Here is a 22,426-nt window from a genome sequence, read left to right on the forward strand (position 1 = left end):
GGACGCCCAAACACCTCAGGGATAAGAATACCTCGGTGCTTCCTACATCCAAACTCACGATCCAGATGTGGGATTACCTCCACAAAAAACGTACGAACACTACACAATTCTCCCCGTGGGCCCCGATAACAGCTCTTCAATCCATATCACCATGGTTGTTTTTCCACAAATGGAAAGAAAAGGGCATCTCACATATAAATGATGTGTACCGACATGGGACCATAGTGCCGTTCCCTGATCTCCAACTCAAGTATGCTCTACCTTCAAGCTATATATTCCCGTACCTCCAACTCAAAAGCATAATTATAGACAGGGTACATAAACCAAGCCAAGGGGATAACACTCCGAATAAGGAGCTTATAGCCATGTACAATAGATGCCACAAAGCACCACTTAGACCCAAAGCCTTATCCTTAGGGTACGCCGCATTGCAGCACCATCCTCCCCTGACGAGTTTTGCTTTTGCGACTCAATGGCATAAAGAAGGTCACCCACAATTCACTAATGACCAATGGTTGCGATCACTTGGTGCACTCAAAGGTGTAACATCATGCTATACACATATAGAGGCGCATAAGAAATTAGTGTATCGATGGTATCTCACCCCACACAAGCTACATAAGATCTATCCGAATAGCCCACTAACTTGCTGGCGATGTACTAATGGGATGGGAAATATGAGTCATATCTGGTGGGAATGTCCCATTATCCTACCATTGTGGGCGGAGGTCCAACATCTGAGTAACTGCATGGGACTTTTAAGGGAAATACTTACACCCACCAACACTATATTCCTAATATTTTCCGATCAGGTCCCTCCACAGGACAAACACCTGTTAATTATGCTAATCCTGGCTGCAAGGTACCTTATTGCCTGCCACTGGAAGCAACAGATTTGCCCGTCACCAAAACAGTTACACCACAAAATACAACAATTCTTGCAACATGAAACCTTAACCTCCTCTACGACCAAGCGTAGAGACATAGCACACAATAACTGGCTGAGATGGAACCGTTATATAACCGAAAATCACAGCCCCTAATGATCTGCCGTACAGACCCGGTTGGTACTACACAAAGAGTAAACCGTACCCATACACCTGGCGTACAATACAATACATAACTGATAACAAAAGGTTGCACATCCTTGTCTGTTTCAACCCCGCCATTAAATACCATTAAATACCATTTATAATGCTATATACACATGGCGTTTCCAGACAGATGTATTTTCCTGATCGCAATATTATGTTTTGAATGTCTATTTTTCGTTAAACTGCGTTATCTTTATTATGTAAACACTATGTACCCACATTTACCCTGTAGGTGCGGAGCAACTCGCTAGCATATTATGCTTTTAGTCCTTATATATTACGCTGAACATTGTACGCTGTTGAGTGTTACAACGAATCTATTTATGGGTTCTCTCCATAATCCTCTCAATCTGCTCACTTGTGGCTAATATGTGTTTTAACAACTGATATTTTAATTTCTGGCTTGGTCGCAACTAGATCTAAAATGTTTCTGCATCAACAATCCTGCAATGTACTATGTCTTTACTATATTATGCTTGTATAATTGACTATGTCTGTAGAATACCACAATTGTAACGAATTATCTGTATTTACCATAGCATAAAACTTGGATATGTATGTTTATGGATACCCCCCTCCCCTTTTTCCTTTCTGTATCCCCACCCAATTACATACTTTGAAAACTCAATAAAATACGAATTTGAAAAAAAAAAATTGTAGCACTTGCACATGCACATTTTGCGGCTGGCAGACCCATTCCTTGGCTAAACAGAGAGTGCACTTATCAGCAGTATCATCTCATTCTGGTGTATCTATATTTGCATTATATAATCCCCTATAAAGTCTAGCATGTTTTTGTACACTATGCAAATTAACCAAATCTATAGTTGTACTTACCACATAGTATGAGTGGAATGGATGAATAAGCTGATTGTAGCCATACCATAGCAGCTATCAGCTTAATTACAGCTTAATTCATAGTTTGTAAACCAGGCTATGTGCAGTGATCACCTAAGCTGCACACAATCACAGCTTAAGCTCCATAGGAGAGGTATGCATAAAACTTTATATATCCAGCCTGCAAAGGTCATATGCACAGGTTAGATGTTAGTTACAAAGAATGGGTGGGTGTAAATTCCTTTTTAATATCAGAAAATTAGAGAGAAGTCTTATACCTGTAGTTATTTTTTATAAATAAAACTGAGAGCGCAGTCATTAGACATATGCATTCATATTTGGAAGAATGAAAAAATAATAGAACATTTAGGTTTTCTGCTATTTAGCCAGAATCCAAATGCAAATGCACCACTGACAGAATTTCCAAATGACTGAATGGCTCACCAACTGAATTTCATTTTGATACAATTTGGCCGTTTGGCTATTGCAGTATGCAGGCACTGACTACTTACGGTTTAGCAGACATGCCTCCACTCACAGCATCACAAACTGTGGCATCGGGGAAGTATTAGGCAGCGAGCAGCCAGTGGCTCCTCACTGTAGTAAGAAACTAAAAACTGGGCAGCTATTTTCATGGTGGGGCTCTTAATACATAACGCATGGCGTGCATGGTATCCCCCCTGTGTGGGCCATAAAAAGTAACACGTGACTGAAATCCAGTGATTAATGAAAATATTTACCAAATTTCATCTGAAACGAATAGACATGTGACTGAAACTCGGTCAAGCTAAAATAAGTTATTCATTTGATATTAACGAATGATAAAAAAAACACATGGAAAATTTGGTCCATGCTCATTTCTAATAGTCATATAAGAGAATAAGTTTTACTACAATATAAGCAATGTCAAACAAAATGCATTGCAATTAGATATATAAAAATTGGAGAATGTATTTCCTTAGGACAAATAGGTCTGTGTAATTCAATTAGTTACATTTAAAGTACTTGTAGAAGATTATACTATTGTACTGCCATGGTAAATATCAGTGGTTTGGAGTGCAAAAAGTGTACATGTACCAAGTTTTAAGAAGTTTTGAAATTGCATTCTCAATATTATTTATCTTTACTCCAGTAACCTCTGGTTCTGCAATCTTTTACAAGATAGTACTAACTAATAATCACTACTATACATCAATTCACACTGGTGTAAGTGTAAGTCATACATTCAATCAAATAATCTGTTTTGGTGCATAAATACTAATCCTCAATTAGATTTGAATTTTGATCTCTACTGAGGTTGAGCTATAGGATCCTTTATATCAGGGTGCCTGTGTAAAGTGATGTTTTAAAACTACAGCTTCCATGACACTTTGTCATTCTAAAACAAAGATGTGCAAAGCATCATGGGAGTTGTAGTTCTACACATCTGGGGATCTTCCTTTGGGGCATCTCTGCCTTATATGGGTATGTGTGGCAACTAATACATTGATTAGATTGACTTTGTGAGATTAACAATGATATCAGAGTTTAGGATTGATTTTAGAATGTTAACATGTTCTCACTTCAACAAAAGAAAAAAAGATTTGTGAAACTTTGGTTGTGCTCACTATTGATTGGTTACTCTTGCTGGAATGTAGTGTAGGCCATGTTTTGGGCAGGGTTCTGCATTGGAGGGGCAAAATAAGTATGTTCTCTAAAAAAATAAAAAATAAAAACAATTTAATATGTCTTCTGTTTATCTGGTTTACAAATGTGTTTAGCAAATCAATGCTAGATACTAACAATTTAGATAACAGCCATATAGTGAAATCAATAAACAAATCACATCTAGTTTTTAAAAGTGATTGAATTTTAAATCTAAGCCATAACTGGCAAGCTATATTTGATAAGACATGTAAGTCTTACAACACTCATTTCAAAATGAAAATATAAATCTATATTGATCTTTTTTAAGTGCTTAATAAATTTACCAATCTATTTAGTAGAGACATGATGTCAAACATACAATGTCAATTCAAGATGAAATTTTTCTCATTTGCAGTATTACCTAATTGCCGTGTGTTATTAATGGGAATGTACTGATATGTGCAATAGTTTTAAAATTGTAAACCCATACATCATTAGAATATGTGTTCCTGTGGTCAAGACTACACCCTTGCCCTAAAACAGGGATTGGCAACCTTTGGTACTCCAGATGTTGTGGACTACAACTATCCTTGTGCTTTGTCAGCATTATCGCTGTAAGAACATTATGGGAGATGAAGCCAGCAATATCTGTCATGCCGAAGGATGCCTACCCCTGCCCTAAAATATCCATACACTAACCATGACTAGTAGAGTAAGAATTTGGGACATGTTAATAGATAACTTGGCTTCAATGGGAAAGAATTAAATACACAATTATATTTTATTGCTGCTTTCATCTGTTGGTAAAGCCCTGATTTATTCCAGATGTATTAGCATAGCCATTACATTTCTTACTTTGCCAAATTCAGACTTTGAACAATAACTGGGATATTACTGTTTAACCAGGTTTCTTATGCATTGTCACTTGAACCCCAATGCCTGTGTGGAACACCTGCCAAGATCATATCAGCCAATGCATTAGTCACAACTTCACTTTTCATGGCTGAACAGTGGTATTATAAAGTGCTTTGAGGATACAGCGCCAATGTTTTAACTGTGTCAGTTATATCAAGCTTGATACTTGATCATGTAATAAGAAATGGATGTGTATTCAAGAGCCAATCATGCAATGGAGTTTATGCAATGTGCCTTTGTATTGTTGGCATAGCAAATCTGGAGTCATTGTACCCCTTAAACAATTTCTACTGAATACTCACATCTATCCTTATTTGACATGTATAGTTAATGCTGTTCATTTTCCATATTATTTCATATAAATGATGTTTATTTTATTAATATATAGATCTTGCTGATACATTTAGCTCAGCAAATTTTTTCACATAGTATTTCTGTACTCTATTATAAAAAACACTGTTATCATGGATCTGGCAGTTTAGTATGTAGGCATAATAGTGCCTTACATCCCAAGTGGCATATGTATGGTAACATTCCACTAAAAACTAAATGTTCCATGTGTATGCATGATCTGCATGTCTTATGTCTGAAATCACTGACACATAAGATGCAATCACTTTATCCCATTTTAACATTGTAATAAAAGCTCAATTACAATTTAACCTTATAAATAATCATTTAATATGATCTATCTATCTACAATGTATATATCAGATTTTATTCTGTTGCACATTTTAGAACAGCAGTATTTTTCTTAACTGGGTCTGCGCCGTGAATTGATGACATATGTTACAGCATATTCTGCCCTCCAGTATTGGAATAGTCTGTCAAAGTCCATTTTGACAAAGCTTCATAATTACTTCCACTCACTTAAATTGCATTTATTTTTCATTAACTCATAATACAGATATAGCTAGGTAGATAAATAGACAGAAAGGCAAACAAGAAGGTAGGTGAACAGTATGGGATGGCTGGTAAGAGTGCCCACCATCCTCAGCCTCTAGCTGCTGCCTTAAACCATCCTTCTGTTGAATAAAGGTTTAGGAGTTGCTTTGTGATGTCTGTTGCTCTAACACTGGAGGAGGTAGGCAGTAGGCATGATTTGTGCAGTGCCTTTTCTAACCCAGCACTACATGGGCCATTGATTTTTCATAGGCTGGTGGTCCACACTCTCCATGAGCTCTAGGTCTGGAATAGCTAACAGAGACATTTCTCAGTGCACTGCAGTACTTGAGGTTGACCGGGCTCTCAGACTATGATGATTATATATGTGTTAGCTCTTTAATGAGATGAGACAGAACTCATGATGGTTATAATACATACCAGTTGTTACTGGTAGCAATGGAGTCATGGAAAACAGAGTGTATTCCTCTGTGAGTGCTCCTTCATACTGTGAGGGGTATAATGATGGAGATTTCAATGTCAGAAGCCGTCAGCTGTTAAATCCATACATCACAGCCTCTATATGAGTAAGACAAGCGTCCAGAGATCTGTGAGTTTCCAAGACATAAAGGACATTCATGGTGCCAGCATTCCCTGGTGAAAAGACAGATAGTCCAAAAAGAGTATCTTTAAGACAGATACTGATGGATATATGGTTGAGGCCATAATTTCATTCAATATGTAGCACCTCATAGGAGCCATTGTAGAACTTTTTTTTTTTTGCAGTGCATAGTATTAGTACATCCAGGCTCGAGGTACGCCAACGGCAATCCTCTTGCGACATTACAAGCTTTACAAATGGGGAATAGATTTGACATGACAATTTTGTATTATAGTAAATAACAAGATGATCCTGAGCAGGTTATTGGAATATTATAATATTGTAATATTGTCGAAGGCGTGACATTGCTCCTCATAGGACACGTAACTCGCTATGCATATAAGAACAATGCATTGTATAATAGACTAGGCATAGGCTTGTGTATAGCTATGAATACCATGCAGACAATTATCCTGACATGGTGATATACAGTTAGGTGATGCCTGGGTATAGCAGGCCCGCAGAGCCACACTGTAGGTAGGGATCAGTAAAGAAAAGTCATACATGTTATGACAGTGTTGTGGCCCTTCTTTTTTTTATTCTTTATTTTCTTCTGTGCATGGTTTAACAGTAGGCTTACTCAGCCACAATAGCTGTTGCAAGCAGCATAGTTACAGATATAATACATATAACGTAGCTTATGATTAGATGGCACATTTTTGTTTTTGTTGAGTGGAAATAAAGACATTGAATAAACAGTGCATATTAAATGTAAACTTTTCTTGTTGTCTGTGGTGGTTGTGTAGGATAACGTTCTGCATTTGTGGTACATGCTAGGCATATTAAAAGTTTAGCATCCATGTTAGATCTCTAGTTGTGTGGGTCACTATCCAGCCACACGGTCTGGCCCCGCATGGGTGATTGTATGCTTTATGATATCGGTAGTGTCAAAACAGATATGTCCATCTGAGAATGATTGAGAGCTGATATCGTGTGCTGTTTGAATTAAACACCTAAGGCTACCTAGATAAAGGTAAGGTGATACCATTGGGCTCTAGGAGAATCGGCTGCATGTCGGTAAGTGCCTTACCTAAAATATAACATTTTAAACATTTTAAACATTTAAAACTAAACTGTCATAACAGACCTGGGGGAGGCCGGGGGTAGAGCCGAGTCTCTGTATATAGGGTCCTTGGTTTTTAAGCTGATATTGTCAGTAGGGAGCTGTGGGTAATTACAGAACAGTGTATCTACTATGGGCTGTTTTAGAGAAGGTTGGCAAACAAGTTAGTTACGTTAAGTGGGGTAGGTGGGTTGTGGCCCTTCTTAAGCAGATCTAGACAAGATAATTACTGGAGGCATTGTAGGAGTGCCACAAGATATGAAAAACATTACAATAGTCAACATAAAAGAAACATTAGTTTGGTATCGCAATAATAATCAAAGTAAAGATAAAGATCATGCTCAAACATCACATTGTGAGACTTAACTTGCGACAAGTATGTCTATTGTGGACTTAAACATTACATCACGCATCTGAGCTTAGGTGTGTGCTAATACAGATGTAAGTGTTACGGTAAGCATGGGCACATATTAATCATAGGCACGCAGTAGCTATAGGCACATATCAATTGTAGGCATATATCAACTATAAGCGCATATCAGTTATAAGCATATATCAACTAAGGGCTTATATCAACTATTGGCACATATCAATTTATGGGCATATATCAACTTTAGGCATGTACCAATTAGAGGCACATATCACTTATCGGCATATTGTAATTATGGGTACATGTCTCGCTGTGAGGTGTTCCAGGCCCCTTGGCTTGAGAGTGCATGGAATATCTCTGTGCCCTGCCCACGAGGCCGGCGGTTTCTTCTAGCATCTTTCAACCAACCCCACTTGCGGGCCATGCTGGGGGTATCTCCGCGTGGCTTCTGCCTTCCAGTTCTTGGCTCTGTAGTTGTTTATGTCCCAGTGGGTATCCTGGGAGGCTGGTGTGGTGGCACCGGAGCTGCTCGGATCCTCCAGCCCGGGTTGTTGCGGGGGTCACTTCCCTATGTCCTTTGGTCCCTTTACCATTCATGGTGGGACCGTGGGCCCTCCGGAGCTCCGCTCTCCCGAAGCCCCTCCAGGTGGGTGGATGGCGGGTCGGATTATGGCTCCATATGACTCCCTGCCCAGAAGAAGGTTTGTTGAGTCCTCAGGTTATTGTGCAGGGTCGAGCGGTGTCTCCGGGTCTGTGTGCACTGTGATTGTTTTGCAGCAGCCATTTTATGTCCTCCTCGTGGTTGATTTGGTGGATTGACTTCATTAGTGTTTTCGGCGTGTTGTTGCATGCGACATAAAATCTTATGCCAGAAGGCTGTGAAGATTGCATCTAATCTTGCTGTGTAGTCAGCGTGTTCTGTGCGACACTTGACTGGCTTCTCCATGCCCTCCCTTGGTTGATTAGGTGCTATACTAGCTGCAGTCCCAGGGGCACTCCGAAACTGCTGGGTTTCAGGCTTTATTGTGGGGTTATTCGTCCCCAATGAGGACCGGGATATCCCCCGCCGGTCCAGGGGATGGGGGTTGCAGGGCTGCTTTGGGCTCTCGCTTGTGAGTGTGTCCCCTGTCGGGGGATCGGCCGCCTCCTCCAGACATCAGATCCCGCTCCGGATTAGGCCGCATGGCCGGTTCAGGCAGTAGCGCGGTGTATAGGTTCCGGACAGGTGTCATCCTGTTCCTCAGTCGGTCCTGTGTCGCTCTCCGGGCACCGTGAGCCACTTACTTTGTTTAATTTAATAAGGAATAGTGTGTTTTGCTCGCCAACCAGCCATCTTGGCTGTCAGGCCCCGCCCCCATAGTAGAACTTTTGAATGCTTCCACATGGTGCCTTCATTCAACATTTGTTTTTTTGAGAAATCCACTGCACTGGGGCTATGAAATGGTTTACATTTAAAAATATTACAGAAATATACATAAGATACAACTGAGCTATGTTAGGCAGTCTTTATTAGTCTTTGATTGGCTTGATAAAGTCTCCATATATGAGCTAAAATGTTCTCGTATTTTGTTCCCTAGTAAAGACTGCATTTGTGAGAAACGTCTTGGTGTGCCTAGGTTCTCTCTCTAATTTAACTCTTTTGGGATTTGCTCTCCCTTTCTGGAGCAACCTCGTGTGGACCTACAGCCTTGGACATGTGCATTCCTATTTGGTTTTCATTAGCAATTTATATTCATTGGTTGTATGTAGATTTATAGTCAAATTATACTTTTGCCACAAGGGTATTAGGATAAGTATGTGAAAGTCATCAGTAGATTCAGCCTATTGCAGCCCATTTATAAATCAATTACATTATAATATTTTGAATTGCATTTGCATTAAGAATGCACATGTAATTTGAAACTTAAAAATTACCTTAAATAAAAAAAATATTAAATTAACTTTATAAAGCTTATTCAAGATGGCTACTAGTGATATGGTCCTGTTTTGCTCGACATTCCAGTCAATCAGACTTCACATTTCTATTGAAACTGAACAGTTAAATTTTTTAGACAATCAGTAGTATGTATGGATTCATTATGATGGCAGGTTTACTTTAAAATTTAAAAGAGGAAGAAAATGATGGCACATGTTCTTTACTAAGAGAGTAATGGATGGGTTAAGTTGATTTGTTTCTCATCATATGGCATAGTAAGGGTCTTGTGAACTCCTCTTTATTTTGAATCATCTTCAACTGCAGATTAAGCCCTTTAACATTACTTTGCTAATGATCAGTACACCTATTATGTGTAGCATTAATATTATGGCAGACAGGAATATACCATATAGGCAAGATAGATTAACTAATAGACGATCAATGTAGCGTACAAGCTCAATGCATAGTGAGGTGAAATCACAACATTAAATCAAACACTGGCAGACAATAAGGAGGCAATAGTAATTATTAGGGGTAATTAAAAATGTAATAAATCAAATATCAAAATAAAATTATTAAAAACCATAGAAAATGCTTTGCTATTCAAAAGGGGTGATGTCACACCCCTTGTATTGGCACTGAGATTACACTATACTTGAGATCTCAAGACAGTAATGAGAACTATGTAATGAGGTCATAGCTGCCTTATTATTCTGAAAAGCCACACCACCATGCAAACCAAAAGGGAAAAAAAATGGGTCACAGGGAAACTAGAGCCAGGGACATAAGCAGCGTTAATTAGGTCATTTATGTCACAAAAGCAACATTTGGCTTCACATGGGAGCCTTTATCAAGCCTGGCTCACTTGTATACAGAAACATTGCTTATGTCACAATAAATTGCCCTTTTTAATGCAGACTGTGTGCCCAATGATGCAAAATATTTCTGGTAAGAAATTTGGCTATTCTGGATTGTGGATTCTGAATGAAAGAATATTTTTTAAGTTCAGTGTATGCCTCCTCTATCAGTTTACAAGTGACGCAAGAAGTATAATAAGTAAGTTAATGGGCTCTTACCTTGTGCAATGATGCATCTTGATTCAGGGTGTTGAACATCAAGGTTTAACTACTATAATGCAGACACAGATACCCATGATTTGCACAATTTCCTACTTGCTATCTTTGTCTTCAGCTCCCTCTTCCCATGAATAAATAATTATTTCCACAGTTAGCAACTATAGATACCTGACTGTCTTTTGTCAAGGTAATGTATTGCTAATTACACCATGTTTTCTTAATTCAGCTAATGCAAAAAGACTTGTGCTTACCACCAATAAATGTATCAATTAGATTTTAAGAATAAGAGCACGGGTTCTTATAACCAACGATAACACATATTATTTTGTTAATTTGTACTTGGTTTCATCTCACTTGTACTTACAATGCTAATAATTTATTTTAATTTCACTAGATCATAGTCTAGAATACTTTTAATATTGAGTATATTTAAACAATGTGCCCCTATTGAGATAAAAAAAAAAAAAGCAATACTAAGAGATGTGTCCCCTGTTGCTCACATTCATTGCAACTTTTCAATGTTATCTCAAATACCACTTGAACATTTTCTTCTTTAACCCCTTAAGGACACATGACGTGTGACATGTCATGATTCCCTTTTATTCCAGAAGTTTGGTCCTGAAGGGGTTAAAGTAGCAACTTGATACTGTCTTATCTTGTATTTGCTTATGTCAGCTCCATGTGTGATTTGTTCCATCAACTATAAAATTACCATTATATTACCTCAATCCTTATATCAAACCATTAAGACTATTACAGTGGGAATTCCTATTGGGTCAGAGCCGAGGTACGAAACTCCAGAAGTAAAGTGCAGCCAAACAAGCTTGCAAACGTATTTAGACTGTCTCCTTTCGCTCACTATCGCTATTGCATTTACAAAGTTACTTTAATTTTCCCGTGTTACATGTGGGGTATCCTTAAGAATTGACCGCTAGTTTAATTCGGTAAATGGAGTGACCTACTTTTCGCCACATCGTCTCATAAAATTACAATCTATTTCCACTTTTTGAAGTGCACATACATTATATACATTTACATACTTGGTTGAATATCCAGTCTGTTTGTGTTTATATCATTGATTAATAAGTGTGCTTACATTTGTAGCTCTATTTAAAGTGAGCTTTATTCAAAATATTTAAATTTACTGCAACATTCCGGTTTCACACAAAGAAAAAACTCAAGTATGTCATTAAATATTTGTTTATTGGACTTACCGCAAGATTAATTAACAAAGAAAATCTTTTGCTAAGTAGATCCAAATACACAGTGTCTGCATAAACTGTAAATGTGTTATGATAATAACAAGAATAATATCAATGCGTTTTATAGGAAAATATATATTTAGATATCTCTGGTAATTAAGTCCTGAGGTATAGATCTAATTATTGTCTATCTCACTCATTTCCTTTTTTTTTTTTTTTTAATTCTTTATTTTTGTAGTGCATAAGCTGATAACATGTTGTTGCAAGGTACCCCAAAGGCATTCCTCCAACACTTAAAAGACATTTGAAACATATAGGTACATGCGAGATCAAGCACAATTTTTATGTTTAGAGATAGCTTAGGTAATATGATTAACTAGGAGATTATAAAGTAGTTTAAATAGTTTAAACAATGCTTAACGTTGTATACAGTGGCCTTAGTGTTATACATATTGTTGAGTACATATAGTTTAAGCTTTGCCAAGGTATTTTGTATGAAACATGCTGAAGTTGATCTAGCCAGTGGTTGTGTCAACAATGGTAGGAAAGCTTATTATATACACACTGACTAAGATATAGCAGGGTAGATTTAAGTACATTATGAGCGACAATCACAATGTGGAATTATAAGCCTAGAAGTCAGGATTATTTAATAAAGAGCGTACATGGACTGAAAGTGGTATGGACAAAAGGGGGTAGCCTAGGTACAGCAGGAGTGTAGGCAGGCTATGCATGTTAGCCATAGCAATCTAGCTTGGGATCGGCTATCTATAGGGGGTCACAGTAGGCTAGGTAAGGCATGCTTAATAAGATAGAAGAAAATAAAGGGAAAGCAAGTGCCTAAGAATTAACGTTAAACATAAGTAAAGTCAAATAAAAATAAGATGCTTCTGGTATTATAAGGCAATAATTGAAAAGCTGAATGATTGACAAATTCACCCTATCCCTATTCTCGTTTGCCATCCTCCTTGGCTGGTGAAAGTCCCAGTTATCCGCAACTTGCTACTCCATTTGCTCCAGGCTTGAGTGGCAACACGGTTCATGCATGTCAAGCTGTGTGTGTCTCTCATACCGGTGTGTCGGTGCGGTGTAGCGTTTGCAGGGCCTTGAGGTTTCTCCCACCGTGTGTGTACGCTGTGCTTCGGGGAGCTCCCCCTTGCGGCTCTCTGCCCGTGGTATAGGTGATGAGTGGTGGCCGCTTTTCGTTTGTGCGATTGCTTTTCTGCTCCCCTTCCCGCTACACTGTTTCCACTGATGTGCAGTTCACGGAGGTAAGTGGTACTGCTGGGGCATAGCCACGCACCCCTCCTGCCCCCGGCCAGCGTCCGAGCTGGTTCCATGATAGTTCGAGTTCGGGACCCTTTAGAGGTCACGTCTTTTCCATCCGGCTGAGTGCAGGAGGCTCTGTACGGCTTGCGTGCGTGCTTGTGTACTGTAGGGGTCGGTCGCCTGGTGGCCCTTGTCCCTGGGGAGCGTGGAGTGAGATGTGCTGTCGGCTTTGGCATTGATTTGCCTATGTGTGACTTCTCAGATCTCGCTTTGCGACGTCGCTTTAGTTCCGCTTGAGGGGCCACATCTGAGGCCTTCTGCTTTGCCCTTTCTTCCAAGGCGGCCCACCAGCGGTTGAAGACTGCCTCCAGACAGTCAGTGAGAGTGCCGTTTTGTTCCGGCGGGTCAGTTTGGTGTGGCCTCTGGCCTTTTGTGTCCGAGGCAAGTGTGTCCGCCATCTTGTTCCCCACAGTTAGGGGATTGCTGCGTGATTGTGGAGCAGAACTCCGGTGGTAGGTAATTCTTAATGCTTTTCGAGTATCGGCACCTGTAGAGGTGGGGACCGGGATAACCCCCACCGGTCCAGAGGGGGGGGATGCAGGGTTCCGCCGCAGGTCTAGCTATGGAGGTCGGCCGTCACTCCTAGCCGAGACCGCGCTAGGCCTCAAGTTTACTGGGTCAGAGCTCCATGTCAGAATATCTTGTGTTTGCCACAATCAATGCTCGGGGCATCCCTGGTACCCCTGTGAGTGCTCCAGAGTCGTTTTCCGCTTGTTTTTCTGTAATTAACACCGATTATAGCAAGATTTGTGAGGAGCCCTTGTCCCATGCGTCCGTTCAGCTAGATGGTCAGGCCCCGCCCCCCACTCATTTCCTTTTGATCAATTTTGGATTGATGAAAGAATAAACTGACTCTGCAGGAAATAAAATCTATTGATAGTAGATATAGATATCTGGGCACACCTGATGGTTTACTTTTGAATGAACAAAAACAAAATCCCATGGAGACACAATTCAATTAACATAAGCCAGGTGCAAACCATAGAAACACTCCCTCAAGTGTTCAAATATCCAAATCCATATATAATATAGAATGCACACTATAACAACTACAATCAATAAGTACAATAAGACTTTATTAAGTTTCGGTGCCAACTGGTTGCCTTTCTCAAGGGTACCCTTGAGAAAGGCAACCAGTTGGCACCAAAACGTTTGGGAGTTGGTGACTTGTGTTTCTGCCTTGGGGGCTTGTAAGATATTTTGATATAGTACTATTGTATTGCTGTTTGCCTCTATTACTGTTACTTTGTTTATTCTTATTTTTGACTGATACTGTGATTTTTTCTACTTAATAAAGTATTTTTGTACTTATTGATTGTAGTTGTTATAGTGAGCAATCTATATTATATATTACTTTTGAAAGAAACCATCAAGTGTGCCCAGATATCTATACCTACTACCATTGGATGACTTTGGGGACCTAGCCCTGATGTTAGTATTCCCTTTTTAATGTGAGTGCTTTCTTTGCTTGGGAACTAAAATCTATGACAATGAACAAACACTAAAACTGATGCACTAGCCAAGTAAGCTATATGAACAGCCGTGGAAACACTCACAAATTATCTTTGTGGTTAAATGTATACATGCATTTGTATATGGTGAATCAGTACATAGTATCTGAACATTTCAATGGCCTTTTTTTGCATATGAGCGTGTAATGTGATTACAGATATTGTGCTCTTATTAAAATGCATTAGCCAGCATTAGATCTGCCTCTAGAGATTTAAATTCTAATATTATATATTTAGTGCATTGCAACTAAATTTAATCATATTTTGAGTAGTAGCCAGTTCATTATATAAATGTATGAGTCTTTGCCTAAAGCCTTCAGTTCTTATTAATCCCCTAAAGTATATTGTAATAATTGCTTGCAGTATGCAGTTTAATATATTAAGCAATGGTGTCCTACAACTTCTTAGAAATAATATATTTGTCCTTTTTCTTTTCTAGAGTGAAGATTTATATTCTGCACTCATATTAATTATCTATACAAGGCTAGCAATACATTTTCACTGCTGTAAACTTTACGTATAAGGTAGTATTCATGTCTACCAATTACAAGTCAAATGCAAGCAAGGATTTCACTTTGCATCTGATCTTATTAATACTACCAGGGTTATTTAGTAAAATTCAAATTGATTGGAATTCAAAGGGAATTTAAATAGAATTTTGAATTTAAAGGAACACTTCAGGCACTATAACAACTTCATCTAAATAAAGATGGTATCGTGCCAGGAGGCCCCCAGGTGCACTCTTACCTCAAGGGGTTCTCAAATAGTTTGACCCCAAATTGAGCTTCCAACGCCAATTTCAACTCCCGTAGGGGCATCTGGCTTCTGAAATTTAAGTTTCAGGAAGCGCTGAGTGCTGCCAGGCATGAAACTGTCTTGGAACAATTAAGTTGTTATGGTGCCTAAACTGTCCTTTTAAGGAACAAATCCCCTTCAGTTCGGTCTAAAATTTCAAATTCACTTTCAATTTACTAATTTTTGACTTACGTAAATAACCTTGCACATATTCAAAATGTAGTATGCAATACAGTTTGCAATCTGCCATCTGCATCTATTGACAACTTCCCTTCTGTTGCACACCTTCATGCAAGTTAATTGATACATACTTTATATGTATTTATTTATGTAGAGTCAGGAGCAGAATGAATAAATTTCAAGCATGATACAGTATAAAAAATACAAAAGGAGAATGATTAGTGCTGTGTGTTTGCAGAAAGATTTGACATTGACTCTTATAAAAACACTACCTGGGAAGACATAGAATACTGTTGCTCACTGTTAATTAACAGATTATGTATGTACACAGCAGGTAAATTGCATCTGTCTTTGATGGTGATATATAATGTCTGTTTAAGAATAAATAGTCAGTGCTCTGTTGGATAAATGGTAAAAGGATAAATATCAATTTAATTAATTTCACAAAATGCACTTTATAAACACATATAAACAAATATCGAAGCATTTTTAATGCAACTATATTCTCGTAAACTGATACCTGCATTCTGATAGACAGAGATAAATCTGATTGAAAATGGGCACAATATAGATACAGAAAATTAAACCTTCAACATCAGCATTTTTTTCATCATATGAGTTGCTCTGCAAAACCACATAAAATTATCGGAGAATAACTTTTTCTAATTCAAGTTTTTATACGTTCCTTTTTTGCTTGTGTTTCTTACTAAAGGTAGCCAGCAATATGATGTTTCATTAGTCTGTGACTAGAAGTGGAAAAAAATAGAAGTGAATAGTAGCAAGTGCATTAGTCAAAACAGACAGCTGGCCTCAGTTCAGTTCTCCTTTGAGATTTTATTCGAGATGGCAAAGTTAAAGGGACACTATAGTCACCAGAACAAATACAGCGTAACAACGTTGATCTGGTGAGTAGTCAGTCCCTGCAGGCTTTGAAATGTGAATACTGCCTTTTCAGAGAATATTTGAAAAAAATGTATCATGAATTCAAGTGTGGTACTATTGTAGGATGCCACCTTTGCAATGAGTCAGTTGGTGAAATTTCATCCCCATTAGATAACTCACAGTCAACTGTAAGCGGTATTATTGGAAAGTGAAATTGCTTAAGAACAGCAGCAACTCAGCCAGGAAGGGAAATATTATGTAAAGTCACAGAGCGGGTCACTGATGGCAAGATGCAATAGGAAAACATTACCAACCTGACTGCATTGTGCCAACTATAAAGTTTGGTGAAGAAGGGTTAATGGTATAGGGCTGTTTTTCAGGAGTTTGGCTAGGTTATTTCAAGTGAAGATAAATATTAATGCTTAAGACAAGCTCCCCATACTTTGTCAAGCTAATAAAGTAAATGGAGCTTGCCTTAATCTATATCCTTTGTAAATATCATCAAACATAGGAAAAATACTTAAGACAAAGTAGTCTCCCCTTTGTCTTATGTTTTAAAGAAAAACAGGTCAGAAATGAAGAAGAGAAGCTCATATTCTGAAAGAGGAAAAGAAGAGGAAACAATAGGAGAAAGGAAAGTGTGCGATGACAGATACACTTAAACATTGTGTGATGTAGACTTTTGATTCCACCAACTACTATTAGAAAGTACATTATCATTGTGTCATAATAGTTGCTATGTTTACCACGAACCATTTAGAGCAGCTGATTATTAACATTAGGACGTAAAAGCTGTGTCTACCAACAGCTTCTGAGAAAACCAGGTTGTTAACCTCTTAAGGACGGAGGCCATTGAACAAGTTCTGATCAAAACAAAACCTGGAATTTGCACTATATGTCTGTTCAACCATAATTTACCTCTTTCATGTTAAGTGCACCCACACTTATTATATATCATTTTGTTTAGGAGAAATAAGACTTTAATTTCACATAAGATATTTATATATGAAACACTTTAATATGAATAATACTTATAAAAGGTGTGTGGAGGGGTTTTGGAAAGTTACAGAGTTTAAATATAGGAATTTCCGCTTTTCTGTTTATACACTTGAAATTTGCCAGATTGGCTTGTTGAGCCTTTGTTTCCTTTGAGACCGTATGGCAGCCCAGGAATGAAAATGAATCCAGTCCTTCTCTCTCTCTCTCTCTCTCTCTCTCTCTCTCTCTATATATATATATATATATATATATATATATATATATATTTAATATATATAAATATATATATACATATATATGGATTTTTTTTTTTTAATTATGTGGTTTCATTATTTACAATTTGAGGGACCTGTCTGACAACCCAGGCAGAAAGTCTAGAGAATTTAATTTGCAAGTCCTATTTTTAAACTTGTAATTTTCCAAAACACCATAAAACCTGGGGGTTTAGAACAATAAAATGTAACACGATGATGATATGATCAGTGAAAAGGCAGTTTATGTGTGAAAAATGCAAAAACAAATATAAATACCAACTTTGGCCAAGGTTTGTGACTAAGTGGCTACTAAATATGACTGGACACATCCCATCTTGAATACCCTGGGTTGTCTACTTTTGGAAATGGTATGCCATGAAGGGGTTCATTTTAAATACTTTAATTACTTTATTTATACTTATTTTTCCATTATCCCCTAAGGGGTGTATATATGCTTGGATATATGGGCAACTAGAGATATTTTCAATATAAAGTCATTTATGATAGTACCCTAACATGACACTCTCACCTTCAAGCATTAATTAACATACCCTTCAGAGTAAGATCCAATATCAGACATAGACTTGCAACTTTGTTACCACAATTTGCAACATTACATATTATAGCAGTCTCAGTCTGTAACTACCTGAATCAAATTGCTACAACGGTTGATCCTATTTTTAATTCCTTATTTTCTTTTTTCACCTTATTAGTGTTTTCTGCACTAGTTTATTCACATTTTATTACTAAGTTTTTGCCTCATTAGGGGTAAATAAAATTATAGTTTCTCTTTTTGCTCTTTATGTACGTGTAACTTACCTCTTCCAGTCCTTTTCTCTATGTTTAATTTTTGGGTTATGCTCTAAGTATCCATCAACCATTGCACACCAGTCAAGCCATAAGACTTGCTTTTTCCACAGAAATCACAAATCTGCAGTGGTGTTACTACCACAAAGGATTCTGGGTGGGCATATGCAAATTAGTTTAACAAAGAATCATTTTTGCCACATTCCATTTTAAACATGGATTCCTTTGAGTCTGTGTTTGTCTGTGTAGCTTTGAAACTCAACTTAGGAAAAGATGCAAAGCCAGTACCAAGCTTCAATAAGCAAACCAGTAACTAACCTCATGCTAATGATTTGCATTAACAGTGAAACAGCTGTCCATGAGTGGTTTACTGGCTTTGCACCTTTTACTTAATTGTGTTTCAAAGCTGTTGTGCCCCTGCAGGGCTAGAGTTCACTCTCGCAAAATATGAGCGTTGTCGTGGTAACCACGGCAACGCTCCGACCTCGCGAGAGGAATCCGGTGGAGCTGCTGGCTAGAGCGCCACCAGGTCCTCTCTCCCTCCCTGCCCACATATCAATGCCTGTGGGCCGATGAGGGAGATCTTTGATCTCCCCACCAGCCCACGAAGGCACACAGCAGGGCCGGTGCTCGGATAGTGCCGGCCCTGAATTTGCAGACAGGGGAGATCCTGTGATCTCCCCAGCCAGCCTCGACCTGTGGCCATCGCGGCGCACTGGGCATTTGCCCGGTATGCCCGATGGCCAGTCCTGGCCTGTGTATATATACATATGTATGTATGTGTATATATATATATATATATACACACACATGTATATGTATATAATTACATTCTAAGTGTATTTTGACTAACCAGGCATTGACCAGGCCATGTGATATGTTTTTGCTATGTCATTGCGATCACATGGCCTGGAAGGGTCGGATTTGCTGCAGGGGCTGTCAGGCATTCCTGCTGGGTTGTCAGGCATTCCTCCAGAACAGGATCACTGGGGTCAAAAGTAATTGGAGCCGCCAGGCCTACAAACCGTTACAGCGTTCTATGCCACCATAATGGCTTTTAAGCTCATTTAGCGTGTGGCGGCATAGAACTCCATAACGGCTTTAAGGGGTCAATATCATGTGACACATGTTACTCCATTCACAATCTAGTTGTGACTTAGGCTGATCCCACCTTATTTTACTTTTTTTTTAGGCTACCATCCTTGGATAATTACTAAGCTTTGTAATGCACCGAGATACTTGCTGTTTTTCTACTGGTTTGCTACACTTTCTTTGGTACTCTGTAAAAGTAATATTCTTCAGTGATAATTGTCACAAATATGGCAGAATAATTGGGATTGTATTCATGGGAACTATATACACAGTGTAGTAATGCCAATATATTACCTTTTAATATGAAATGGATTAACAGAACAAAATAGCAACAAGGAAATAGTAAGAAAAAAATATATAGTGGATGTCAGTAGTAACTTATCCATTCTGTGAAGAATGTTTTATACAGCAAATTGATTTGAAATCAAATTTGAGCCACAGCAACGTCTTCTAAAGATCATTAGGCATCTCATTAACTTGACTATTAGCACTTCTCCTGCAGCCAATCTATTACAGTCTCTGATTAAATGAACTTTGCATTTCTTAATCCAACAGCAAAATCATTGAAGCATAGTCCCCCAGGTTTAGCCCTGTTTCTCGTTTTTGTTGTTGTTTTTTAAATGTAAAATGAAAAAAAAATATGCATGCAGTATTATATAGTTCACAATGGATTTCTATTAAGTATTGTTACCAAAAATATATTCATCTATTCTCCCCAAACCATTTTCTGTACAAGCATAAAATTGTGCTTACTGTTGAAATTACTCAGTGTAAATCCATAGCATATGTTAACACAACATATAATAGACACCATCACTGTAGAATGAATGCTTGCATAGACTCTTTTTTGAATCTGGTAAAAAGATAGAATTTGATCCTGAATGTGGGTGCAAAGTGGCACCATATGCAGAGTGATTAATAAAATTATTTAGCACCACTTGACTGTAAATGGCCAACTCATGGCTCAATGAATCAGGAATGTTTACACATATTTGCAGTAAATACCCTTCTATTACATATATACATATATTTATATAAAATATATATATTATTTGTGATGTTGCTCCTATACTCCGACCGAGTATCTCTGCCCAATCCGCTTCCTAGCTTCTTGCAGGGACTGTGAAATGCTTTAGCCCCAGTCACTGAACCTTGACTGGGGTCTCTCATGAGATCTTTCACCTGACCAGGCTGCTGCTCTCCTTCCAGGCAGGTATTGTCCCTTCTGCCTGTTCCGCTGCAGCCCTTCTTCCAGGCAGATAGCGTCCCTTCTGACAATTCCTCTTTAGTTTTCCTTCCAGGCAGGTATCCTCCCCTCTTCCTATTCCACTGCAGCTCTGCTTACAGTGATTATGGTTGGAGCAATCGTGCGTTCAGCAAACAGGTCTGAAGACTCTGTCCCGAGGATTCCTAAAAATCCACACAGGACACACAGTTCCAAAATGGTAAAAACAATGGAACAAAACTTTATTTTACTTGGAACTAGCCCATATGATCATTACATATACATTGATGTGACAAACATAATAAAATTCAAATAACACAACATGTCACAAAACATACAGGATATTATAATAGCATATTTATAAAGGGATGGGGAAGACAATAACCAGCACAAAATATCTCTCCTGCCTGCAGAATTTAAATTTGCAAATCTACCTGAATATGCAAATTAACTAGCATTGCTATTCAAGTAGTGCACAGGCTCCATAACCAAATCCACCTAATTGGTAGCAATCCTCAGCAGTACAGGAGAGCAAAACATTTAACAGTATACACACATTACAAACACCCTGCACCTAAAATGGCCACAGAGTGACTGAGACATAGGAGCCATTTAGGAACCATTATAAAGTGCCCTCCTGCTCTCAGTAATAGTGACTACCTTCACATTAATGAATAAATAAAAATAGCTAATTAACAGAAGAGCGATATATATCCACTGTCCACCATATTATGTTACATATGTAACTTTAAATTATTTAAAACTTATCATGTTATCAAAATAAATACACAGGTGGTTCTTCGTGGTAACATACTAAAGAAACCAAGGCTTACCAGAATCTCTTACTTAATTTGCTCTTTTCTTCAATATGTTGATGTGCTATCGGTTTCAATTTCTATACTAATGAAATGAAAAAGTGATCACTCAGTAAAAAATGAAAATTAAAAAAAGTGATCACCCACGATCATATCACAGCCTTATAAAGACCCTTTGGTATTAGTAAATAAAATATAATTCAGATTTTCATGTTATTTTTCTCACCAGTATACACTATTCTCTGTAATGTGTCACTCTTAATTTTTCTGTATGATGTCCCTTTCTTTCTTTCTAATATTATATTCATTTATATATTTTTTTCATAGTAAAACCTACAGTCATTGATGTGGACATTTTTGTCAACAGCATTGGACCCGTGTCTTCGATAAATATGGTAAGAGAATCAATTCTCCATTTCTAATTATTTTATCAATACTTGCTTTCTACCTTTTATATATTGTTTCTTGCTTTAGCATAGATATTCTACTTTTTCTGGTTGTCTGATAATGTTAGACTGTTGACTGTGACATACTTTTTAATCATTGAACTAAGTTAAACATGTCAGTCAGAGAATGATATTGTTTATTAACAAAGACATTTATGTTTATAAAGTCAGAGATAAATCTGTGTTTGTCATTTAAACCCGAGAAAAGTAGAGTTTAATTCAGTTATCTGCCAGCTGATTTTATTGTGGCCATTTGTTCACATAAAAGCCTCAAACCTAGACAGTGTCTGTAATGACTGTCACAGGGTTATTCACTAATGCGAGAATTGAAAAGAATTCAATGTGAATTCATAGTGCATGCCAATTAAAAGACAAAAATAGCTCAGCTGGAAGCAGGGCTGGCCTGGAGAATTTTTCCAGTTTGGCTATTTTGGTTTTAAATTTGAAATT

General features: G+C 37.9%; 1 protein-coding gene across 1 annotated transcript in view; it reads left to right on the forward strand.

Annotated features, from left to right (window-relative positions):
- GABRG3 (gamma-aminobutyric acid type A receptor subunit gamma3) overlaps nt 1-22,426 on the forward strand; it is a 647,580-nt gene that overhangs the window by 55,869 nt on the left and 569,285 nt on the right. The window contains exon 3 of the mRNA XM_063444658.1: nt 21,858-21,925. Coding sequence (XP_063300728.1) covers nt 21,858-21,925 — 68 coding nt within the window. The remainder of the gene's footprint in view (nt 1-21,857; nt 21,926-22,426) is intronic.

The sequence above is a fragment of the Pelobates fuscus genome, chromosome 1, assembly GCF_036172605.1.
Source record: "Pelobates fuscus isolate aPelFus1 chromosome 1, aPelFus1.pri, whole genome shotgun sequence".
In the NCBI taxonomy this organism is placed as follows: Eukaryota; Metazoa; Chordata; class Amphibia; order Anura; family Pelobatidae; genus Pelobates; species Pelobates fuscus.